Source organism: Anas acuta, chromosome 11, assembly GCF_963932015.1.
Source record: "Anas acuta chromosome 11, bAnaAcu1.1, whole genome shotgun sequence".
In the NCBI taxonomy this organism is placed as follows: domain Eukaryota; kingdom Metazoa; phylum Chordata; class Aves; order Anseriformes; family Anatidae; genus Anas; species Anas acuta.
In genome coordinates this window covers 18,149,170-18,174,264 of record NC_088989.1, presented here as the reverse complement: position 1 = coordinate 18,174,264, position 25,095 = coordinate 18,149,170, and the positions used below count along the sequence as shown (strand labels likewise).

Below are 25,095 nucleotides of genomic sequence, written 5' to 3'. Positions count from 1 at the left end.
AAGTATTAAGACTAACATCTCTAGAACTATTTTCTCCTAAATAATCTAAGTTCTCTGATGTGCTTGGCTCAGAAACTGAAAACTTTGAAAATGCTTATTAGCATGGCAGCATATGCTCAGCGATCTTATTTCCTCTTTAACACTTTCTGTCCTGGTTCATCATTCATTCTAGAATTCAGCGGCCGGCATAATTCACAGTTTCAGACTACCAGAAACAACCATTTTCCCAGCCCAAGTACTCATGAGTCTGCTCTTGCTGGAAGGTTACCATGGATCACCAAAAATATAGAGACAGACATGAATAGGAAACATAACAAACCCACCCCAAAATCCACTGATTCATCATAATTCAAAAACAAGCTGGTCTGGTTGACCTGTGCTGGCTCAGTCACAAAGCCAGTCCTCCTCCTGCACAGCTACCTATGGGAAAATTTAACTCTCGCTCTCAGAAATGCCATTATTCAATTGTTCCATTTCACAGTTTTGTCGTTTCATACTGAGGATGGAAATTAGCAAATCACTTTTACAAAGAGCACACTGGCAAGACGTGCTGTGTCAAAGTATTTATTAGTAAAGCCGATTTTTATTAGCATCTTGACTCAGCACGTAATCTGAAAGAGTATCTATTAAAGAGCAGCTCGTTCTGCAGATTACGTAGGCAGAGGTTAAAGCACATTTCTGCCAACACACACACCGTGCTGTGGTGCAATGTGTTAGCACACGCACACTGCCCGATGCAGGACACGTAGCACCACGCCGACAACGCCGCTGTGTCAGAGCAGCGCAGCACCTCGCCAGGCTGAAAAAACATAGCCCTGAGCCTTGGGCTGCGACTCTGGAAACAAACCACACCCTGCCTCAGACCTAAAAATGAACAGCCCAGCGAGAAGAGCGAGCTGCACCTCCTGGGTGGCTGCGCGGTGCCCCTGCACCTGCTCATTGCGGCGTGTCGGCGGGGGCAACGCACCGCGGCCAGCACCGATCGGGACAGCGCCGCTCCGCCGGGGGGAACACCGACTGCACACCCGGGGCCGGCGGCGAGGAGGAGGAGGACGACGAGGAGGAGGAGGAGCGGCCCCGCAGCCGGGCCGCGCCCCGCGGGCATTGTGCCGCCACCAGCAAGGGCCGGCCCGGCCCGCGGGGCTGCCGGGGGAGGGCCCGCGGGGGGCGGGCGGAGGCGGGCGGGAGGCGGCGGGGGGCGGGCCCCGGGCCCCGGCTCGGCCCGGCGGGGGGCGGCGGCTCGGCGCAGAGCGCGGCGGGGCGGGCGGCGGGCGGCAGGGCCGGGGGCGGCGGCGCCATGCCCGGGCCGGCGGCGCCCGCGGGGCCCGGTGGCGGTGGCGGGGCCGACCCGGAGGAGGGCTACGACTTCCTCTTCAAGCTGGTGCTCATCGGGGACGCCAGCGTGGGCAAGACCTGCCTGGTGCAGCGCTTCAAAACCGGGGCCTTCGCCGAGCGCCAGGGCAGCACCATCGGCGTGGACTTCACCATGAAGAGCCTGGAGATCCAGGGCAAGCGGGTGAAGGTGAGCGGCGGCCCCAGCGCCCCCCACGGCTCCCCCCGGCCGCGCAGCCCCAGGGGCCGGCGAGGAGCCGGGCCCGGCACAGCCCAGCCCAGCACGGCCCGGCCCGGCCCGGCCCGCTGCCCCGCTCCTGCCCGGCTGGTTCCCGGCAGGGGCAGAGCCGGGCCCCTGAAGCTCCTCCCGGCTCGCCGGGTGCCGGCTGGCAGCTCGGGGCGCTGGGGCAGCCCGGCACTGAGCCGCTGCTGCCGGGGTTCGGGCCGGGGCCGGAGCCCGGCTGTGTGCCCGGCGGGGCGCTGGGGCTGGCGGGCTCGGAGGGGCCGGGGAGCGCTTGGCAGCGGAGCCACCCCGACAGCTCCCCTTAAGGCGCTTCTTGAGGGGGGTCTTAGAAAGTGCAGCTGCTGCGGCTCTCAGATCTGAGCAAATCGACCCTAAATCTGGCTTCTGCTTTTCTCATGCTGGAGGAAATTGTTAGGGTTAGAAAAAGGATTTCATATATCTGGATACATCCGTATGTACATACCGTGATTTTTATCCCCAGTCTCTGTGGCACAGGGTCCATGCAGTGGGCATGGCCTCTGAGCACAGAGGCACCATCAGGCAGTGTGAAGGCAAGGCTGGAGCAGCCGGCAGCTTGTAGGGGGCTGCTGGCAGAAAGCCCTTCGCCAGTCCCCTCCACCGTGAAGCCGTGCAGCTATCTTTACTTACTCCCACTGGGACTAAAAATAACTTAATTCAGCCCCTGCCCAGGAAAGATCATAAAACTGAAAAGCTTTTGGAGGAAAGGTGATAACAAAACACAATAATTGCAGCTAAATTTTGGACTGCATTTATCAAAGTAGGGGCCGAAGTCCTCTGTTGTCTTTTCCTTATAAATTAACTAAGGTGAGCAGAATATTAAGCAGAGAAAGTTGCAGAAAGTGGAAGAAATAAAAGCTCACCTCTCAGGAGAGGAAGAGGATTACAAGTTCCACACCTAGAAAGGTGTTTGCTTTCTTTGTAGTATCTTACCTTTTCCTTTTGTGTATGGGGTTAGCTGAGGTTAGCTGTTGGAAAGGAATCTCAGCTTGTGCTATTACTTTCTCTTCTGTGCTTTCCAGCAAGAGAGCAGTTAGAGGTGGGATTTCTCCTTTAAGATTGAAACCTGGCGCAATTTAAATGCCAGGCACACACAAAGTGACAAATGTGTCTGATCCTGCTGCCAGGGGGCTCAGCTAGGCACTTCAGGACAAGGGCAGGACTAGCCCAGGGCAGAATCTCCCAGGTGTGCTTTCTCATATCCTCAATACTGAGGCTTGAGTGTAATGAAACCTGTGGATTATTTCCCAGTATTTTACAAATGGCAAACAAGAAGATGCAAGCCTCATGAGCCTTCCTTTTGTTTTAGATTATCCTGTACTTCCATGTAAAAAATGAGGGATGCCCAGATTGAAGAAGAGTACTTTAAACATTAGTTGAAACAAGTTAATCTAATGCTGCTGATAATGATATACCTTGTAGTTATTTTTGTTGGCTGCTGAGTCAGGACCACAGCTAGAATATAAAAACATTCTCTTGGAGGGTGTTTTTTTGTTTGTTTGGTCTCTTAAGGTGTGCATTGTGTGTGAAGTTTATATTCCAGTCAGGCTTTTCCATTTGGACTGAGATTTCGAGCAGTGCATTTAATCTCAGCAGGTTTGTTCAGCACGTTATAGGGAATAGAAAATCAGGAGGCATTTTATTACACTTTTGTGGGCTCCCTCACAAAGTAGGCAGATCGGTACGATCAGGTGTGTATAGCTGACACATTGTCCAGGTTTGATTTTGGTGTAGCTTATACTGCTTCTAGGAAAAGCACTGCAGCTATCTGAACAGATCATACCCTAACCAGTTAGTAAACAAGCCTGTACATGTGCTCTGGAAGTGCTGTTTCTCGCTGTGTCAGTCACGTGAGGCATACTTGCTTAGAAGTGTTTCAGATGAATTGTTAACTGGGCTTCCTCAAATCATGATGCATTCAGGATGTGTCTCAAATAAAGTTTGCTTTACCGTTAAGATCCTTACAAACACATGCCAGGCAATTTCCCAGCGCTGCTCCAGCTTCATTATGGATTTACGCTAGTCAAGACAAGATTCTTCATAAGGAATGAGAAGGCTTGTTTTGTGCTTAGCAAATGGTGCAAGAATGAGAAAAATCCAGTTTTTGTAACTGGATCATCTTTAAAAGTTCTTTCAGACCAACAGAAAAGTCCAAAAAAGTCCCAAGGAGCATTTGAACACTAGTTGCTCCACATCCCCAGTGGCCTGCGCTTCATTTTTAGACAGGGTAAGGATAGTATTACAACATAACTGAGTAAGTATGAATCAGATGCTTATTTTGAGATTCATACAAACTTTTTAAGGTTAATTGTGTTACTGTCTCTTTCTATGTAAAACTGTCAATGTTTTCATTACAGTTATATGTTTCTGCAACATTTGGAGCACAAGGATTTTAAGTCTAACTTAATTTTGATGCATTTTTGTTGGAGAGGGGAAAAGAAGCATCTTGGGGGAGTAAAGGTGAAGATTCTGCAAATAACTTGTGGTTTTCTGTTTTTATTTTTAACTCAAGTAAATCTTTCCTTGCATCTTAAAGCTGTAGTCTTCCACATGTCTCAAATGACATTTCATACACAACTGCTGCAGCAGCTACTGAAAGCTGACTAAGCGTCATACGCAAAGGGAGGTTACTGCTGGAGAAAGGAGCTATTCATGGACAGTCCTCATAACAGAAGCTTTCTCTAGAGTAATAAAACATAAAGCACTGGCAGTGCAAGCATGCCCAATGTGTGCTAACGTAGATTTGCAGAGATTTACCACTAACAGAGGGGAAGAACAAGTAAACTCTGTGCCATCCAATCTGTTTCTCTTGTTGTTCTTTCTTTCAGATTTCCAACTGCAATTTGAAATTCTGACCGGTAGGATTGCACGAGCCACTGGTCAGTGGGACAGGCTTCTCTGAGCCACGGGCTCTTGGAGGCAATGGGGCTAAGAGGGAGCCATGCAGGGATGTGGCAGATCTGGCAGGCTAGGTTTTAATGGAACTTGAATGTCAGAGCTACTGGTGATGACCACCTTGATTTTGTCACAAAGGCAGATTCTGACCAGCATGTATCCAGAATTGTTCCCCTTCAGCTCTATGAAATATCTGCAGTTTATCATCACTAACAACAAATGCTCTCGTATATGCTGTTTATCAGGTTGCAGTTGTGGTGTTACACTCTTATCTCCTATGTAGCAGACTTAGTCCTACAGGACAGAGACTGCGGTTCCCAAAAGTCGTGGTTGTTGACTTAATGCATAGCGAGTAAAGTCCTATTGATAAAATAATCCCATATTCTTTGAGCAATAGAAAGAATCTGGCAAACAGAACAAAACAGTTTCCTAACTGTTCTATCACTGTAGGAAAAGATATTTATAAAACCATGTAACTAAGATTTTACATAATTATAAGCAAGGACATTCCTGAGTCCAAGTCTGTGACTTGTAGCAAGTAATAATAACAAAATTCCTTTTATTTTCATGAGCATCCTTGTGAACTGATAAATTTATAGGTATCTCTAATATCTACTTTATGATGCTATTTTATATTGTTTTACATACAGGGACTTCTTTGTTTATGGTATTATTTTTCTTTCTCGTACCATATCTTTAAGAAAGTGGCAGGGGAGAACCTTTGAAAACAAACGCATTCCTTTTATAACAATTATTTCTTTATGTACCACTGCACTTCTTAATTTACAAGCTTTCTGAGCCCGTATGATATTAAGGTTCTGGGCTTTTATTCAGGCTTCATGGCTGTAAATATATTATTTTCAGAATGTAATGTGTCTTTCATTACCTGGCCAAATTGCAAGTAATATAAAATTATGATTTGTTAGCTGTCACGATTCTGGACTGATTGGAAGGTCAACTCCAAACAAACCCCAAATTTATCATGAATCATATCAGATAAGGTAAAAGGGAGAAAAATAAAAAATACATGTATTTGGGGGAAAAGACCAAAAAAAAAAAAAAAAGACAGGAATAAAAGGAAAACAAAAGGAAGAAAAAGAAAATAAAGTTACGTTTATCAACATTGCTAAGCAAACACAAATAATGCAATTGGTTATTACATGGAAGCAGTGATCTTTGATATCTAGAGGAAAGTGTAGCTCTCTTGTCAACTACTTTGACACTCAGAACAAGAGAGCAAACAAGAATGCTGAATTCTCAGCAAACAGGGATTCCTTATTCTCAGAGAATTTTGTAGAGGAAACAATCAAACGAATCGGTTTATCTGAACTGTTCTGTCTATGAACGTTACTTACACTGCTTTCCAGAGCTTGGTTTTGTTGCTTTTGGCAAAGGTTGTATAGATCAAGTTGTAAGATCCTTTCAGTAAGGCTTTTTAGGAGTAAGTGTTGTGATTTGCCAGTGTGCCGAAATGTATATTATTGTTTGCCATTTGAGATGGCAGGATGGTCAGTTGCTTTGGAATTATTTAGCAGAGTCTTTGCGTCCACCATTTCAATTCATGGGAGTTCTATCAAAGCTGCTCTAGTTTGAAGAATCCATAGTACAAGAGTGACATTTTTATCTTTATAATGGAAGTGATCAGCTACAGAATATGCTTAGTGATTAATACTGCTTCACCAACAAAGGTAGACCTGAACTTCCGTGCTTCTCTAGAAGAATCAGGAAAGTATTTAATAAATTATGTAGGAAGTGAGGGAGGGGGAGAAATTTTTTCAATTATCTCGAGGCCATTTGTTAAGCATTAACCTTCGATAAGCTATGTTTATCAATGCAAGATGAGTGAGTCTGCATGAAAACATTTGATAATACTCATTTTCCATGCTCTTTGGTCAGTCTGTCACTCACCATTTTCAACACTGTCAATTTCTGTGGTTGAAACTCTTTCTTTGAGCCTGATCAGACAACCAAGACCGACCTGCCAGAGAACCATCTTACATCTCACCACCTTCTGGTTTAAGGGCATGTATGATTTGCTGGAGTTTGCTAGCTACATGTGGCTTCCCTGTCCTCCCTCCTCACATACCGTGAATGTGTGTGCTTGTTAGTTAAGGCAACACACTTGTGAAGAGTCATCACACAACCAGGTTGGCGAAGTAATTGCACAGATCTCATAAATTGCTGTCTATGTTCAGTTCCACAGCACCATGCAGACTTGGTTCAGAGTTATGAGACCTGCGCACACTGATGGATGAAATAAACTGTTCAGATACTATAAAATCTGAAAACTATTGGTGTATGCACACAAAATCCAAAGTGCCCACAAAATATTTGGCTTCTTTTAGCATTCATGGCCATCCAACAAGCATGGACACATACAAATATATGGAATGCTTACATATATTTTTGCCTAGTGTTTTCTCAGCAGCTGTACAGGGATCCTATGCACGTGCTCTCAGATCATGAGAGCTGACAGTGCCAACCCTCTTTGAAGCACGCCTCTTTGAACTTGCTTTCTCAAACATGATAGCCTGCAATTACTTACTTTCATGCGGATATATACATATTTTTAAATATAAAGTCATAGAATCACAGAGTATTTCAGGTTGAAAGGACTTCAGGTCTCCATCCAACCTCCTACTTGAACCAGTCAGCTAGGAGAACAGACCAGGTTGCTTAGGGCATTATCCAGTCTGGCCTTGAAAACCTCCAGGGATGGAGACTGCAAAACCTCTGGACAACGTGCTCCACTGTACTCATGGTGAAAAATCTGTTCTTCACATCAAGTTGAAATATTTCCTGGTTCAATTTTTGTCTGCTGTCTCTCATCCTTCCACCATGTGCCACTGTGAAGAGCCTCACTCAGGCTTCTTGATGGCCTCCCCATCGGTACTGGACAGCAGCTAATAGGTGACCTCAGTCCCATTCACATGCCAAATAAGCCTGGTTCCCTCCACCTCTTCTCACAGAGTATGTAGTCCCCTTATCTGACTATCTTGAAAACCTTCCACTCAACTTGCTCTAGTTCTTTAATGTGTTTCCTGTGCTGGGGACCCAAAACTGGACACCATATTTTAGCTGAGATCTAGTATATGCTGAGTAAAGGAATAATCACCTTTCTTGATCTACTGGCTTTGCTGCTGTCCATACAGCTCAGGATGCTGCCAGCCTCCTTTGCTGGCTGGGCACGCTGCTGGCGCCAGCTCAGCTTGCTGTCTGCAAAGCCCCCAGGGCCTTTTCAGCACAGCTGCTCCCCAGACAGTCAGTCCCCAGCCCACATCACTGCAAGGAATGAATGACATATATTCTGTGCATGCTCCTTTCCAACAAGAAAAGAAAAAACAAGTACAAAAAACGTTCAAGACTTTGTCTAATGTACTCACGGAAAGCTTTGATTCCACAGTGATTGTACGGTCCTGAAAAATCGTACAGGAGTTAATAGCAGGTTTAGCACTTTGCTATTCAGTACCAGCCAGTGCTAAGAGCTCTGGTGTCCAAAAATTTCAAAGCTAAAAGCAGACCAAAATAACCAGCTTCTGTAGTAAAATGGGCATTCAATAGTGAAACAACTAGCACAAGAAAGGTAGCTTCTTGTCTTAGTTCACTTAGGGTATTCTGTGCTGGCCTTCTGAACAATGGGTGCTTATCTGTTCTCTATCCTGTCTTTGTTGGTTACTGGAGATGGTCTCCCTAAAAGCCTCCTACCACTCTCTCATTTCATAGGTATGTTCTCTCAGGGTCCTCAGTTGAATTTAACACAATTCTCCAGCAATCCAACTTCTCGTTGTCTTTCTTACAGCAGAGCTGCTGCCAAGGTGATTACAAAACCGGGAATTGCTTAAAAACAGTTAAAGTTGCTAAGTGACATGTGGCATTTCGTCACATTATTTACAAAGCTCAAGCACTTAAATTGCAGAGATAAATACTTAAGAACCTCATATCACATATGCAGTATATGACACATTTATACCTATTTTTGCAACCTGTGGCTAGTACAGTTTATTTGGCATTGTTTTGGTATTTACATCTAACTTTACTAAGGAACTTTTAAATGAGAAATACCGAGCCTATATTTTTTTCAAAGAATTTGCAATTGCTGTTTCTTGTCAAGAGTTACATGCTTGTAAATAGTTTAGTGGAGAGATAAGGTTATTGGATTGGTTCACACCCAGCAGCAACAAGTTAAGCTGAACGGGTGTATTTGGGATTGGTCCAAGATGGTTTTGCCATTGCTGTAAAGGGTAGTTGCCCCAGGAAGGTGCAACCTGCATGCTTTCAGTACCGAATGGCTGTGTAATTAGTGCTAACTCTTCAAACAAAAGAAAAATCCATATTTTTCAGTTAAATCTGTGAATGAAGGTGTACAGTGAATCAAATTAACAGTTCCTAGTTTCCGTGCAGAGAGAGGACAAGGACATGCAGCTGGGATGGCAAGTTTCTGATGACAGTGTGGCCTTAGTTTTGCTTAAGCAAGTCATTAAACCATCTCCTTATTTGACTGACTTCGCTTGAAAAAGTGATCACTCACCTGGCTCCTGCCAGCAGAAGTGACGGGCGCAGTGGCAAACAGGTGTGTCATTTGGTATCTATGTTTGCAAAGTATCTGCTTGTGGGTTATGTCACACGACAAGTCTAACACATGCTGTAGTCTCAGCATTGAAAGCAAAACCACAACAAACTGAAGATCTTGTAAAAAGCTAAATGATTCTGAGTCCGTACATTTAAAGAGAAGGGACAATTAGGGAGCATGAACTTTAGACTTCCAAGGGAAAGAGCCTACCCGGAGGATGTTGCCTGGAAGGAAGACTGCTTGCGCTCCTCAGAAGGTGAAGCCTGTCTGTGGTCTGTGCTGTTCCCAGCAGGATGCTCAGGGCTTCAGCAACTTTGTACTTTGAGTCCTGTGAACGCACAGACATAAAAACTTGAGTAAAAAATGTCTGGGAGTGCTGTAAGAACTTCCTGGTGTCACTGTGAGGTTGCTCTATCACTGTTGACAGCCTGTGGAGATTTGGGAGGACCAGAGAAATACAAATACTATACTTATCTTCAGAAAGAGTGAGAAATGCTAGGAACTACAAGCTGGTCAGATTCATTTTGGTCTCTGGGAAAATGATGGAGCAAGTCCTCCTGGAAAAATTAAGATTTTATTTCACTTTGAGCAGGCAGTTGGCTTTGTCACCTACCAAAATCTGTCCCAACTTCAGTGATTCTGTGATTTTATGGAAGGTACATTCATACAGATTTTCAAAATCCAGTGTAAAGCATAAGGCCCAAGACTAGCTTGCTCAGCCACTCTACAGGTAAAACACTTTTTTTTTTTTTTTTTATTCCATGAGAAAAGTGTAAGCTTAAGTATTTTTTAAATTTAAAAATTATATAAATCTTCTATATGCACAGTATCTCAGACCTGTCCCAGGAGTTGAGTAATCACCATTAGCTTTATTTTGCACTTGACCTAACCAAATGCTGAGATTTAAAACTGCATAAAGGACACAAAGGTCTAGTGGGAGGCTTGAGTGCAGAGAGCATCAAAAGCCTGCTATTAACTTCCTAGTCTCAGTAATTGTTGTCCTAGATAATTAACTGTTCCATTAATAAGCATTGTTTTGTTGTTTCCTGTTTTCTGAGTCCATTACAGTCCCTTCTCCTTTGCTGAGAAAACTGTTAAGAAGTACTTTTTTCATTGGACTGATTTGTTTTAAGCTGTACATACATTATTTGGGATCTAAATGCTAGTTAGCACAGGAAAGCGATCTCTACAGCCTTTTTCAAAGTGAAAGTTTCTGCTCAAACATGCAGCAGAGTCAGATCATGGAAACAAAATACTAATGTGCAGAAGAAATAAATGGAAATGGTTCTGTATTATTTGGTATAAAACATCACTGAAGTTAAGTTGTAGTCAGATCTTTATAGGAAAGAGATTCAGAGAGAGGGAAACAAATAAGTAGCACATCCACAATATGGAAAGATTAAAACACCAAAGAATGTGTGCTTATGTCCTGTCTCATTTAAGAGGAGATGCAGAATATACTGAATTGTACACACAAATGGTCTCTCATTTATCATTTGGGAAAAGAACGGAAAAAAAAGCGAAGTGAAATAGAAGGACGGAAAATGTAAAATTACAAATAAAAGTCTTTGGCTTCATTATTAGGATATATTGAAGCCAAGAGCTGTGAAGAATTCAGAACGGATTAGTGATTTGTATGGAGAATGAGAACATCTGCAGGTACTTTAGATTAGAAGCTCCTGCGACATAAACCATCATGTTCCAGGACATCAGACAACCTGCAAAACAACAGGATTTGAAAAGAAATTTTCCCTACTAACAGGATATTGTGTTTGTCCACTCTCAAGTATTTGGCTTCTTCCTCTGGAACATCTGGTACTGGGAACTTAAAACCTGATACTAAACTCAGAGCTGTTATGCACCTAGATGTAGGCAAAAGTACATGAGCTGGGCATTTCTTCTTCCTTCCCAGATGCAGTCTGTTTTTGCACCTAAAAGCTCTCAGGAGACTTAAGAGTCTAAATGTTTGACCAACTGTTGGAACCTAGAGATGTTGGCATTTCTTTTATACATTCTTTTATGCCTTCTTTTATAGATTTTATGTATTCTATATATATAGTTTTATTTGTCTCTTATTTCCTTATCAAACAACCTTGGTGCTCTCACGTGATACAACCGCCGCCTACTTCAGTTGTTACTGCCTCTGTAGCAGACCTGGCAAGACTCCCTCAGTACCTCAGCCAGCGTGCCAGTGAAAGGCCACCTGTAGTTTCAGTAACACACCAGAAGATGAACTGGAGTGTTTTGGCTCTGGTGTTGTTTTCATAACTCTGCTAGAGAAAGTGACAGGGGTAGGGCTGGGCACACCAAAGTGATAACTTCATAATCTGCCACAGAAGGATGCATCAGAGCTTGTCTCCAGCTCGCCAAAACATCTCAATGCAAATAGAAATTTAAGCAGCCAAAAGCAAAAAAAGAGTTCTCCAGTGTATATTGCTGTCCTTAAATCATGATCAAAGGACTAGAAATACGTAATGCCACAATGTATTACCTATAAGGGGGATAAGGTTATTATAACAAGGTTATTAAATCAAGTCCTAGCTTTTGATTCAAGAAAACATAATATATACTGAACCTTTACTGCCAGTATCTCATTGCATGCTTTGTTTTATTTAGTTGCAGATCTGGGACACAGCTGGCCAAGAGAGATTCCGCACTATCACGCAGAGTTATTACCGCAGCGCCAACGGAGCAATCCTGGCCTATGATATCAGCAAGAGAGGCTCTTTCTTGTCCATTCCTCGCTGGATCGAGGATGTGAGAAAGTATGCTGGCTCCAACATAGTACAGTTACTGATTGGTAAGTTCAAGTCTCGGAATGAAAATATGAATAGCAGCACTACAGGGTACTGTGTGATGTACGTAGTTGCAGTACTCATTCAGGTGGTTAAACGTTTTGGCTTTGCTTGCAGTTAAGATGTATGTAATAGAGCTGATTGAAAATTTTCCAAGTTTTTTATTTTTTAATCAGGAAATGCTGATGCATGAGACAAATGTTTTTAAGATGCCTATCTGCCTGAGTGAAGTTCTGTTAAGAATTAGGCAGCTTTGTGTCAGAAGCCAGCTTGGAAGCCACCCTTTGCGCTCACTTAGTGAAGGACTGGGTACCCAGGATTTCCAGGTTTTGAGGCAGAGCTGCTATGGAGCTGTTCTGGTGATCAGAACCGTACGGTTTTAGGGGCAGGAAGCTCCATGGTATCGAGCAGACTTGTTTTAGGGGACTGGGACACCCACAGACTTCATGGACTTTGGAAGGACTTCAGGGCAGCCAGAATTCATCAGTTCTCTTGGAAATTCTACCTCCCAGCCCCAATGTTTCTGAGTGGGACACCGTTCTCAGGGCTTGCAGACCTGCTAGTGCACCTTCAGTGTTCTAGGCTTCCCTGGGAGCCAGAAGACTGCTGTTGTTTTCACATTGTCTTCCTTGTCTTTCCTCACAGAATGGTTTTAGCATTGATATTTCCTTCTTTACAGTCTACAGCTGTTGCTCTCCAGTTGCTCTCTGACTTTTTCTGTTCTCCATATGAATCACACAGAAATACATGATTTAGTCCAACCTCCTACTCAAGGCAAGGCTGACGTCAGGTTAGTCAGGGCCTTTTCAGTTGGATTTTGAGAATCTCCAAGAATGGAAGTTTCTGGAAAATCTGAGAACCTCGTGCCCTGGCACAAATAGTCATTATAAATTTCTCTGTTTTTATTTTTCTTCCAGGAAATAAGTCTGACCTAAGTGACCTTCGAGAGGTTCAGCTGGAAGAAGCTCAGAATCTGGCTGAACGCTACGATAATATCATCTGTGCCATAGAGACCTCTGCAAAAGACTCCAGCAACGTGGAGGAGGCTTTTGTGAAGATGGCCACAGAGCTCATGATGAGGCATGGAGGCCCTATGTTCAGTGAGAAGAATACTGATAGCATCAAGCTTGACAGCAAGGACGTTGTAGAAGGATGGGGGTGTGCTTGCTGATATGAGCTAGGTGAAATCCCTAACTTTACTGGAATTTAGATGGTGCTTCACCCTAATGCTGAGTAGCACAGTAGCCATATTTTCCTCCTTCTGTGAAACCAGCAATTTTGTAGAAGTTAGTTAGACACAATCCTGTTTGCTTTGGTGTCTTTTTTTAAAAGGGGACTTTTGAGAGGTAGTCCTAAAAGTCAAGCCCTCTGAAAAACTTACTCGACATTTGTCCCTACCATTTTCTTTTCTGTGACCTTCATGCCAGTTACAAAAGTGGAGGAAAAAACTTTGAACCAGAGATGTGGGGTAGGGAAACAGATGGCTGGAAAAGAGACTGCCACATACCCAAATTCTGAAGCAATTGTCATGGGATTGTTGGCAAAGACGAATAGGCACGCTTGACAGCGTCTCTTTAAATGCTCAGCACTCCACCAATGACCAGAAGGCCTAGAAGCGACAGAGAGTGTCTGATCAAGGTATTTCTATTGTCAAAACACCCAGCATTTTGATTACAGGACCAAATAGTCACCTGTCCAAGGGCATATGGATTGCTAGCTAGTACTGGAACAGGCCCAGGTGGGACAGCCTTCTCTCAGGTTTTGTTTTCATTTTCTTAAGTTATCATTTTAATAGATAGCAAAATCACCCTGAGCGGTATCACCACTTGCTGTCAAGCAGGGTTGGACCAGTTTAGTTATTTTAAATACAGTCTTGAGGAGAGGGTAGGTGTATTGCATTTGTTACTGTTTGCACAGGGATAGCTCCCTTTTCCAAGTGGGTATCATTGATTTTTTTGCCCTCAAGTCTATCAGTCTCATTTGAAATTACAGACCTGTGCCACTGGAAACAGCAACTGGAGAAACCTTGAACTGTCTGGTGGCTGTGATCTCTTGCCATGTGCCTAATGGCCATATACAGGGTTAATTCTGGTCGTACATTTGGTATTATGTTACCCAAGTGTTCACTGCTTAAGTGGCATAAGTAGGATTTGGTTGGTTGGTTGGATTTTAACTGTCTTTTTAAATACAACATGGGTGTGTATTTGAAAAGAAGACTTCAGAATAGCAGAAAACTGCACGCCCTGCAACTTCTTGGTTGTAAGAGTGTAGCATCTGGAGTGATTACCTCCCACCTTTGTACTCATCTGCATCTCTCCCTGTCACAAGTTACTAATCGCTTTTTATTTCTTGAAAACTCAGCAGGGATTTTCTTTAACTGTTGATCAGAAGTCTACATTGTTAAGTAAAATAGGTCTCATAATCCAACTACATACAGTTGCCTTTCAGATTCAGCTCTGTACTGCATGTTGTAGATACAGTCCAAGTACTGGTGGCAGCAGCCCTTCCTGGATTTACACTCTCAAGCACCTTACAAACTTGGATTTGCAAAGGGAGCAGAAGCAGGTTTATTTTTAATTCTGCTGTTAAAGCAAAGGTGTTCAGAGGTGCAAGTGATTTCTGCAGTCCTCATTCTTTGAAGGAGCTCATTTACAGAAAGCACTCACTTCAACTGAAGTCACTTGTCCCTTTTGAAAATCTTGATCAAAAAGGACCAGGTGGATTGGTTTGCTGCTAGGGCTACACCTGTTTTTAGCCATTCAACATATCCAATGTCATGAAAATCTGGAAGATTTAAGAAAGGGCTAATGGATCCTAATTTCAATACTATTCATTTTCGTACAGAAAATATTAAATCATTCTTTGGACTTTCTGTTTGTGTTTTTTGTTTGTTTTGTTTTTAACTATGAAGTAGATTATTGAAGAGTTGCATATGTTTTGTAGCCTGTTTGCTCCTAATCTAAGGGAATAGTTTTCAAGTTTTATAGTTGTAAGAGTGAAAGGGCTTTACATTTTTCAATTAGCTTTTCACAATTCTAACATTTTATGTGGAAGGGCAGGTTAAGCTGCAGTATTCAGTAGTATTTTTGGATAGTTTTCCAGGACATTCCCAGCTCTCCTGCATCCAAAGATTACAGGCAGTAAGTGCTCAGCAGTAGTTAAAAACTGAAAATGAGAATTGTCCAAACTCCAGATTTTCTATCACAAATCCTGTACTCCACTCCCAGGAGAACCTGTGAAGACAGTCCAAGCCAAAATTCAGTCCTGATTACTGTTTTTCTTCCTGCTTAGGTGGGCCTTAAGCTACAGAATACTAGCAAACATTTGACATATTATAGTTTACACCTGCAGGTCACAGGCCTGCAGTTCTGCATGCATGAACGTGGACCCTCAGATAAGCTCAGCCTCCCAGTATTTGCAGGAGTAGTGCCAAATTATTGAAGCCATGCAGATAAAATTTGATATGCATTTAAGAACAGTATGGCTACTACTCAGATTGAAATCAGGAGTTTACACAGTAACTCATCTTAAAGCTGGAGCAAGATGTACAAGGAACAGATCTTACTTCCAGTGAAGTCAGTGAATGATTGTGTTTTTACAGTAGATGGAGAAATGAGGAAGCACTGATCCATTCCCTTAATTTTGGGTTTCATTTAGTACATTAGCAGAATTAGACCAAGCACTAGACTTTTCCTTATGATTTGCCCCTATTTCTCTCTTAAGATAGTGCTGAAGGTTGAGATTCTGCCTGCAGGTTCCTCTGTTTCAGTCAGAACACATGAAGTACGGAGTCAGTGATTTGTTCGCTGCCTTTTCAAATGATGGCACCCAGCAGTTGAGGTTAGTTTTCATTTTGCTGCAAAAAGACTTAGACTATGGATGGCTTCAGGTCAGCATTGTTTAGTAACTCCTGAGTCTTCCACATTATAACAAGTGTAATGCAAGTTGCCGTGTTGTACCTAACTGAACAAAGAAGAACAAAGAAACAGATGGAAGACTTGTGATTTTTTTTAGCAGCAGAGTGACACAACCTGACAGCTTGAGCTGTCAGTAGTAAGAGGCTATTTCAGTTACAGTTTCTTGTTCTATTGGTAATAGCACAATACTCACTAGATCGATAGCTTCTTAACCAGAAATACATTAGACAGTAAACAGAACCTCACTCCCTTTCTGAAGACTTTTGTTAGATAAATCACTTGCACACCCAGCTATGTAATTCAGGTAGTAGGAAGCCCCTCGTGTTGGTTCAATTCCATTAGTCCTGTTTGAACGAAAAGGCTACCTGGATGAAGAGAGTGAGTAGCCATAAACCTGAGGTTTACAGGTAAAAAAACTATTTCACCTCTCAGGTTGTAAATGTGCACTGATGTACATCAAGTGAATAATTCAGCAGCACATGACCAGAGTTCATAGCGTAAACATTTGCCAAGAATCCTGTTTACTGGCAGTTGAACATTAACAAGAATATGGTGCAGTAATAGTGTTTAAGCAGATCTCCTTGGTTGACCATGTATCTGCATTAATATGTATCGCTTGGTTTTGGCAGTACCCAAAGTGTGCAAAATATTACATAAACACAGAAGGGAACATTGATCCCTGCCCTGTAACAATTCAGAGTGGAATGCAGAGGCAAATACTGAAATGAAATCATCAGCAGAATGTGGTTCCCGGAGTGTGGGCAGTTATCCTTTGTATTGATTTGTGATTTAAGCTAATTTTATCTCCAGTTACTCATCTAGCCTGCCACGAATGGAATTTTTACAAATATTTATTGTGTAAATATTATATAATATGTCAGCCCAGAAACCTACTAATATTTGTTTTGCAAAACAAATTTAAAACAAAAACACTTAAGAACGGAGGAAAAGTCCTAATGATTTTATCACTCTCCCTGTAGTTGAAAGCAGGTCTCTTTGTGGCAGGAGTAACTACAAACAAACCTGAATGAAGCCCAGCTAACACTGCGTAGATTTCTTAGAGCTTCGTGGAAAGTTGGACTCTTTCTCATTTTTTTCTTTGACTTCAGAGAAGATCAGATTTATTTGAAAAATAGAGCTGATTGTCATGTGTTGCATGTTACCACGGTAAAGGCATTACATTCTGTAGATACTCAAGCAGTAGTACACTTAAATAACATTAAAGCCTTTCCTTGATGTTTCCCTGTCATATATTGTCCCACTGAGATTCACACCTCCATTATTTAGTCTCCTAGCCAGCCAACTTGTGTCCAGTTGATCATTTGAATGTTTTTGGCCATCTCATGCCAATACTGAGGTATCTGGGATGCGATAACATTATTAGTTTCCCTTCATGGAATTGTGTTTCGTAGTGCTATAATGTGAGTCTCTTTAAATTTTGGATGTATTTATATGTTATTTCATTAGTAGAAATCATTAGCTTTATGCATCCTACTTCCAAAACATTTCTATATTAACAGACCACTGAAGTTTACCCTATTGCATCAGTTTGTGTAAACACAGTAGAAGAAAATGAAACTGAGAACAATAGGTACTTTGTGAAACTGAAATAAAGTTACTCTCCTTTTGATACCTTCCAACCTTGGAGAGTGCTCAGTTTAACCCTGCAGTCATTTTCTGTGGAGACTTCACAGAAACAAACCAGGTTCTGGGTAGAACAAGCCACGAGTAAAGAGCTGGGGAAAATCCAAGGAAAGGGGAGCAGGTACGTGTACTGTTGTGAAGCAGTAGTTTTCCCGTGACTCGCTTCACCACAGGAGTTTATGATCACCACACAGCTTGTATTCCCACTCTTGTGGTTCACGTACTAAGGCAATTAGAAACCAGAGCAACAGATCGATGCCGTGGGTAGTTCACAGTGGAACTGAAAGGAGACAAATCCCAGAGTTTAGGCAAATCACCCTAAACATTTTGTATCATTTGAGAAAGGGTAACTTTTTTTTTGATCAACTGAAAGGCATTTTAGATTTACAGACTGGCAATAAAATATGCCATATCATTAACCCCTACAGAGTAATCATCTCATTTTACTGCAGTTATATGAATTATGGTGACTTCAAGAGTCACAGAACAGAGCCCTTCGTCTGTTTTGGTCTGTTCTCATATTTGACATTTCTTTTCCTCCAGAGAAGATGACATTCATAGATTTGGGAAATACTGTCTCAGATTTAATTTTGTAGTATCTTTTGGTGCTGACCATCCTACTGAGGTTTTGGTCTGAGGAAAGATTCCTGGGTGTGTTAGTTTTTGCTGACCAGGTCATGTCAGATTTCTTTCAACTCTACTAAATTAAGTTTTAGAGCTATTCAGAGCAGCAAAAATCTCAGATGTAAGCACTAAAATGCAGTCCCCACTGTGTACTTTAGGGAAAAGCAAACAAACTATCCCATAACTAGGTGTTCTGATTTCCAGCACAAGTTTAGCCTTCTGTATCCCTTTTATCATTTCATTTTAGTTTACTCAGAAAAGAGCAAGGTTACAAAATTAAAACAGACCAAGGCAAAGGGATATTTGCCATACGTGGAACTGTTGCCAGAGGTTAGATGAAAAGAGACAGCACACATCCTATCCCAATTTTAGGTATCAGTCATATTAAAGAAACACTAAATGCTAAAAATGCATTTCAAAATAATTATTCAAAGGAAAAATGGTTGTGATTTTTTTTTTTTTAACCGTGTCTTTTAAACAAAGATTTCGCCATGAATACTGATACAGGCAGTTACCCATGTCATATTTGTAACTTTAGGTGTGACTGAAGGCAGACTGTCAACAACTGCCTATAGTCAACGGCCAGTAGAAAACCAGAGAAAGTTCACAAGAATGAGAAAAATGAAGGCTTGAGTTAGTGAAAAAGGATTTTATGTTTTGTCTTGTTAAATCTGATAGGTTTAGTCAATGTTTACTCAGTTCAGAGAACTAATTTCCTTCCCAAAGGTAAAATAAACTATACAAGTAGCTCCATTTTTTCTGCTTTTGCTTTTAAATAAATTTGGCAGCTGTCTATGCTGAACAAGAGGGGACTGATAAACTAGCTAAGCATATGGTAACAGACACTGTCCTCCAGGGACATCCTCTGAGAATCTTTAGGAGATCAGATTCAATGTCACCGGGATCACAAACTGATAACAAAACTATTGAGGATCTTTATCTTTAAAAGGTCATTTTCCATGTTTGTTTTGCAAGACATTTTTAGACTTCGGTTGAGTTACTTTCAGCTTGATTGTTGAATTGAACTGAACTGCTGACACTGATTTCTACTTTCTTTCTGCCTCAAATTCACTAGAAAAATGAGGAACAGATCTTATCACAAATCTCTAAAGGGCCACCAGATAAACTGTAACCAGCAGGGGTTTTGTACACGCGTAACTACCAGTCTCCTGGCCCTGTGATAGTTACTTAAGATCTTTAACTTGTATATCTGATACTGTACTCTGAAAAATGTCAGTTGTCTAGCTCTGCCATCATTCGCCTGATGAGGTAGTGCAAGTAGGTAGGTACAGCAGCTTCCCAAAGCTGCTTCTATCTAAGCCACTTCTATCTAAAGCTCACTTAACCCATTCAGAAATTAATATTACAGCTAAATTACTACAAATGTACTATTTTCTTTGAATTTAGTCATAAAAATAACAAAATATTTTCCTACATTTATATTTTTAAATCATAAAGTCTAGACGAAGATACTAAAAACAGCAGTCCCCTATTTTAAGCTTGCATACTTAAAATGCAATGTAGCTGACTACACTGTAGGAGTTTAAATCCTAAGTCCCCACAAACTCACTAACACATCTTAAAGTAAACCCTATTTGAATGTAATAGCTGCCTAAAAGGATCCAAGTTTCTGTAAATGTTAGCTTAGAAAAAGTACCTGACATATGACCAGGATCGGGGCAAGCTAGCAATCAATTTAAAAAAAAAAAAGACACTTCTCCAGACAAAAGCATGGGAAAACATTAAATGGAAGACTATTTCCTTAGAAATTGTCTTTTAAAGCATCTGACCAACAACAGCGGTATACTTCCAAAAGGCAGTCTCTTTCCAGTAACCACCAACAGCCAATTACCCTGCAGCGTTCTCTAGAGCAGGTGATGAACAACACCCATTGCTTCTGCACCAAGTTCTGTAAGCAGTGCAGATGTAAGGAGGTGATTTTGGGTATCAAAACTATTGCATGTGAAAACAAGGGTATGAAAGATTGTCCTTTGAATATGGCATGCAAACTTACCTTGACAACTTGAAGCTACTTTTAAGGAGTGAATTAAGAGCTGCAGTTTCCGTGAGATTAAAGCTTCAGACAGATGCCTACCAATGTCTTCGAAAGTATCTAATTCCCACTGGGAGAAGGAAAAAAAAAAAAAAAAAAAAAAAAAAAAACTTGTGTGGAACTGGGTTTGCATTAGGGGGAAATCAAGGGGCTATCAGAAAAAATACTTCCATGCAAAGGGCAGAGCCATCCTCGTTATTCTGTATTTTTCATGTTCATTCCCTATTTCCGTGCTGTGCATAGATAAACATTTTTCCTTTTGCAAGCAGTATTAAAATAGATCATTCTAGGTATGAAAAGTAGTTTGACACTTGGTAAAAGAAAATGCTATCTATGTTTTCTTAAGGAAGTGACATATTGATGAGGAGAGTAAATTTACTAATACAGCTTGGTGGTGTAATGTACTCACCACGTGGAGTTGTGTTTGAATGGTGCTACATAAACTTACCGCTTCGGGACCTGGGAAGCCAATGCATGAGATCAGACACCGTTCCGTTTCCCAGGCATAATATCCTGAGCAGAAGGTGAATTTACTTATTTGTAACTGTTTAAAGATTTGTCTTATTTTGTCTGTGTGGAGAAATGCTAAGATTTTTGATAGTCAGATACACTCAGTGTTGTCAACAAACTTTTCCCTCTTTTGTGCCTCACTCACTGGTATCTGATAATTTATATAAAACCCAGTCTCCAGAGGATGCACGACTCTAGAGACTAGATAGCATTCAAGTGAGTCTGGCTCACACACCTGTTGGGGAGAAAATACAAATCTCTAATTCATATTGAATTCATTCAATGCATTCCAAAATGATTTGAGGGGTTGAGAGGATAACAGTGTTACAATTATTCTGCATTTTCTAGGACAAATTTGTTGCTGTTTTTCAAGGTTTCTTCAAGAGATGCAGGCTATACATTTCTAATCATCAGTAACTACTTTGCTTACCACGATATTGACTAGATCAATTGGAATATGAGGAGACAAGGGAGCAAGCTTGCATACTACAGTATTTTTTTTTATACTTTACTTTCATCTATTTATGAATTCATTATGAAAAATATTTTTAAACAGATATGAAACCTGCTTTTTGTTGTGAATTGTAGTGTAGTGGATACATTGTACTGTGTATCATTAAAAAGGTTTAATTAAAGTAAACATCTGGCAATTAGTATCTTTTGTTACTTTATACATGTACCTTGCTTTAGTTTATCAGAGACAAAAATCAAGATTTTAAGAAATTCTCTATCCTATTCTATAGTGCTGTGATGGTCTTCTAATTTAACACAAGGTAGTTCAACGTACTCCATTAAACAAGCAGTACTTAATTCTTCCTCTAATACCTACAACTGCTCATCCCTTACAGAAATGAATGCACACAGAATTGATTCAAAGTCTTCCATGTGCAAATGGAAGACTAGAGGTGTAACTAGGGCTGCAAATAACTTTTTTCAGTGTTTACAGTCAAATATAAACAATGTGATTAAAACTGCCTTCCCTAGGGGACATTTAGATCCTGGATTTTATTTGATTGCTGTAAACTAAACAAAACAACACCCCTTTCTTTTTACATGTCCCTTTAATTCTAGCATCAGTAGATGAACTAAACAGACTGTTAACACCAGCCAAAATCTCCCCTTGCGCACCCTTAAAACTCTGAACAGGCAAACCTAGTCAGAAAATGTTATGCTGAGAAACAAACAAACACATCAAGAAAAACCCCCCTGCTCTGATCTGTGCAGCCCTTACAAATTCAGTAAGTGCATGCAACTTACAAATTAAAAGCATTAGCAGGTCTCCTTCAGTTTCTTGTGGAAAAAATCCAGGACAAAATTGCTTAGTTGGTTTATTACAGATGCATATAACAAACATTTCAAAGGCACTTCCTACATTTCTAGAAACCTTTCCTTGAATTATCTAGGACTGTGGAATAGTTTGGATACAGGAGGATATTTATAGCACAACCATTTTTTTATTGTTAGTAAGGCAAGCTGGATTTTATTATGTAGCTTTAATCTGAAAAAAAAATGAGTTTTTAGAGTGTAAATTCACTATGTATTTCCCCCCCCCCCATCTACGGTCAGGATCTCAGCTGTTAAACTAGCAAAAACACGTCCATAGATATATTTCCATAAAAAAACAATGAGCCTCAAGTCCTGTTGAAAATCCATTTCTTACTCTGAGAAATATTCTTACCTATTCAACAGGTACTGCTTCTGCTACAAGAGGTTAATCTCTAGTAAACCCATGTGGGTGCTTAACTCTACATGGTTAGCACAATCAAGGATTCAGAGCCTGACATTCAAGATCAAAGAGGAGGGATAACTTTTAATTAAGATCAGTAAAAGATTCTGGCTCAGCTGATTTTCAGATTTTTGGGTTTACTGTATGTGTACCACCTGAGACATTTGGAATACCTACTGATCTGTTTTATTCACAAAATCGACCACAGAAATACTCTTTTGAAACTTTCAACATGCAGGCTATTTCAATGTTGAACACAGGATATATTTCATCACCCAAAAATCCAACCTTGTATATACAAAAGATCTGAACACAGACTCAGTCAACTACAGAACCAAAGGTCTGGGCAAGTTCACATACCTTCAGCTGTCTGTGCAATTAGGATAATTTAAAACAATATTTATGTGCATCAATTTCAAATGTATTTGCACATCAGAGTACAAAACCCTATTCAGATAGTATGAAGCTGCACTGTGTTGTCTCCGTATCCCTACGTGCTGATACTGTGCTTGGAACTTGATAAACTGCACTCTGAAAATAATTGCTTCTAACAATTAATTTACCCAGTTGAGATTCAGTTGTAGCTGTAGGGAACAAATTTACTTACATTGGCAAAATCCAAGTTTAGCAACATGTTTCTGTGAATCATTCTGTTAGTTTTCTATGCGTCACCTCAAAATATTTTTTGAGCCAAGAGATGACAAATTGAAGTTCTGAAAATACAGTGCAAAGAAAACAGGACTGTGGTATGATACCAGCCTCTCTGCAAATCCATCCACTGATGAAACAAAAACCAAATGTTCCAGAGCCTTTCAACTGCATGACCTTCCCACATTTTATATGAAAAGACAACACTGTCACTTCCATGCCCCAGCTGCTTATTTTCTTGTTGACCAAAGTCCAAACAATTTTGAAAAACACACAAACCCTAAACATAGCTAAAATCATAGCTCATGCCAAAACTGAACACTTCTGATTCATTTGAAATTATCTATAGCAAGATGTGTCTTTGTCAGCAGCTGGGAGAGGTTTTAAGAGCACCAAACTCTGAGCTCATCTCTCAAATTCCTTGGGCAAAATTTCTCGGTTCCTGACAGGAAAAACTTACTAAGGAGGGATCAAATGCCTAGTACTTGTTTGGAATCAAAAGAGGAAGGGAATTAGAAGATGCTAGAATTTTAAGTGAACACTGTCTCTTACTATTTTTAAGCATTTTGTCTTTTTCAAGGTCTGCCCAGCTTATATTAACCCTTACCGAGCTGGAGTTCTGTCCACGAGGATGGAGAACTGAAATATACCAGGCCTTGGAGAACTGTGTGGGGGCAATGGTTTCTCATTTTACTACTTATAAAGCATATATTGATAAATAAATAAATAAATAAATCCACGGAGACAGAAGAGGGTCGCAGTGCTCTGACTTGCCCTGCTTTGCCTGCCCGGCGCGGTGCCTGGGCTGAGGTAAAGCCAAGATGGCGGACAGCGCCTCCCGCCGGCCGCCCTCAGAGCAAACCTGACCGGGGTTTCGTACCCCTGGAGAATGTGGTACAAAAACTGGCGCAGATTCTGCTTCTCAGGAGGTATCCCCTCGTTCCACAAATAAATTCACTTCGTAATGAACTGCCCCATACTTTGGGGTTCAATATTCTTCAGTTTTGGTGAAAAACAAAAACCCGACTACAGTTACATAGGCAGTTGTGTCTGCAAGTGGCAGGGATTTTTCCAAGGGCAAAACAAGTCCCTCAGCAGGAGCTGCTCGCAGCTAGATATGGGCTGCACTGGGTCCATTTGAGAAAAAAATTCCTTTGAGAAATACTTGTGAGCTGTATTCACGCAGCTTTTCATAGAATCAGAGAATATCCCAAGTTGGAAGGGACCCACAAGGTCCCAGCTCCTGACTCCACGCAGGACTACCCCAAAATTCAGACCATATTGCTAATGAACATAGTACAAACACTTGTGAAACGCTGAAAGGCTTAGTGCTGTAACTACATCCTTGGGGAGCCCGTTCCAGTGAGCAACCACCCTCTCAGTGAAGAACCTTTTCCTGATATCCAACCTGGAATGTTGAGGAGCATGCACCACTTTGTTTATGTGAAAAACAAAGATATTAATTACCAATTAATATCTGTTCATATTTATGGCAGATAAGCCTGGACCATTGCATTTTTTTTTAGCTTTTAGAAAGCATGCCACATGCATCCTCTCACAGGACGAAGGCAGAAGTACTCCAGGAAAGCACCTCATCCACTTCTGCAGCTCACAGGTATTCAGTCCACAGAAGCATCCCAAATTCATACCATTTTTTTTCCCTGAAAGTCCTGTTTCTGTGGCTGCCCAGGACTCCCCCATTAGTACAGTAAACTGCTTTGCGACCACATCATCCACATCAAGGTAATGTTAGCTATTGCAATAGTAACTCTACTGCAATGTTTTGACACTTCTTTTTTGCAGTTCTCATCTGTACCACTTCCTGAGTGAACAGGAGGCAAAATTCAAATAAGAAGCGTCAGTGTAGTATCTTCGTTTGTAAGACATCAAACAGTATAATGAACAATAATGCCTGCTTTTTCAGCAGTCATACGAATAAAAAGGTAAAGATGACAAGTCTTTTGCTGGAATTCAGGAAAGTAGACTGGTATGGAAGCATTTTGGCACAAACATTTTCTCTAGAATTTTAAATTAAAGTGCAAACTAGACTGGGACTCATTGAGGGAGGAACACATGCTTTTCTACTCACCTTGCAAAGTGTGAGAACCTCTGGCAAAGA

At 41.3% G+C, this 25,095-nt stretch overlaps 1 protein-coding gene across 1 annotated transcript; it reads left to right on the top strand.

The window, feature by feature from the left end:
• Positions 1 to 1,238: 1,238 nt before the first annotated feature.
• Positions 1,239 to 14,726, top strand: RAB43 (RAB43, member RAS oncogene family). The gene is made up of 3 exons (XM_068694487.1): positions 1,239 to 1,522; positions 11,676 to 11,859; positions 12,772 to 14,726. The coding sequence occupies exons 1-3, from the start codon at positions 1,298 to 1,300 to the stop codon at positions 13,023 to 13,025; spliced, it is 663 nt and encodes a 220-aa protein (XP_068550588.1). The 5' UTR covers positions 1,239 to 1,297; the 3' UTR covers positions 13,026 to 14,726.
• The last annotated feature ends 10,369 nt before the right edge of the window (positions 14,727 to 25,095 follow it).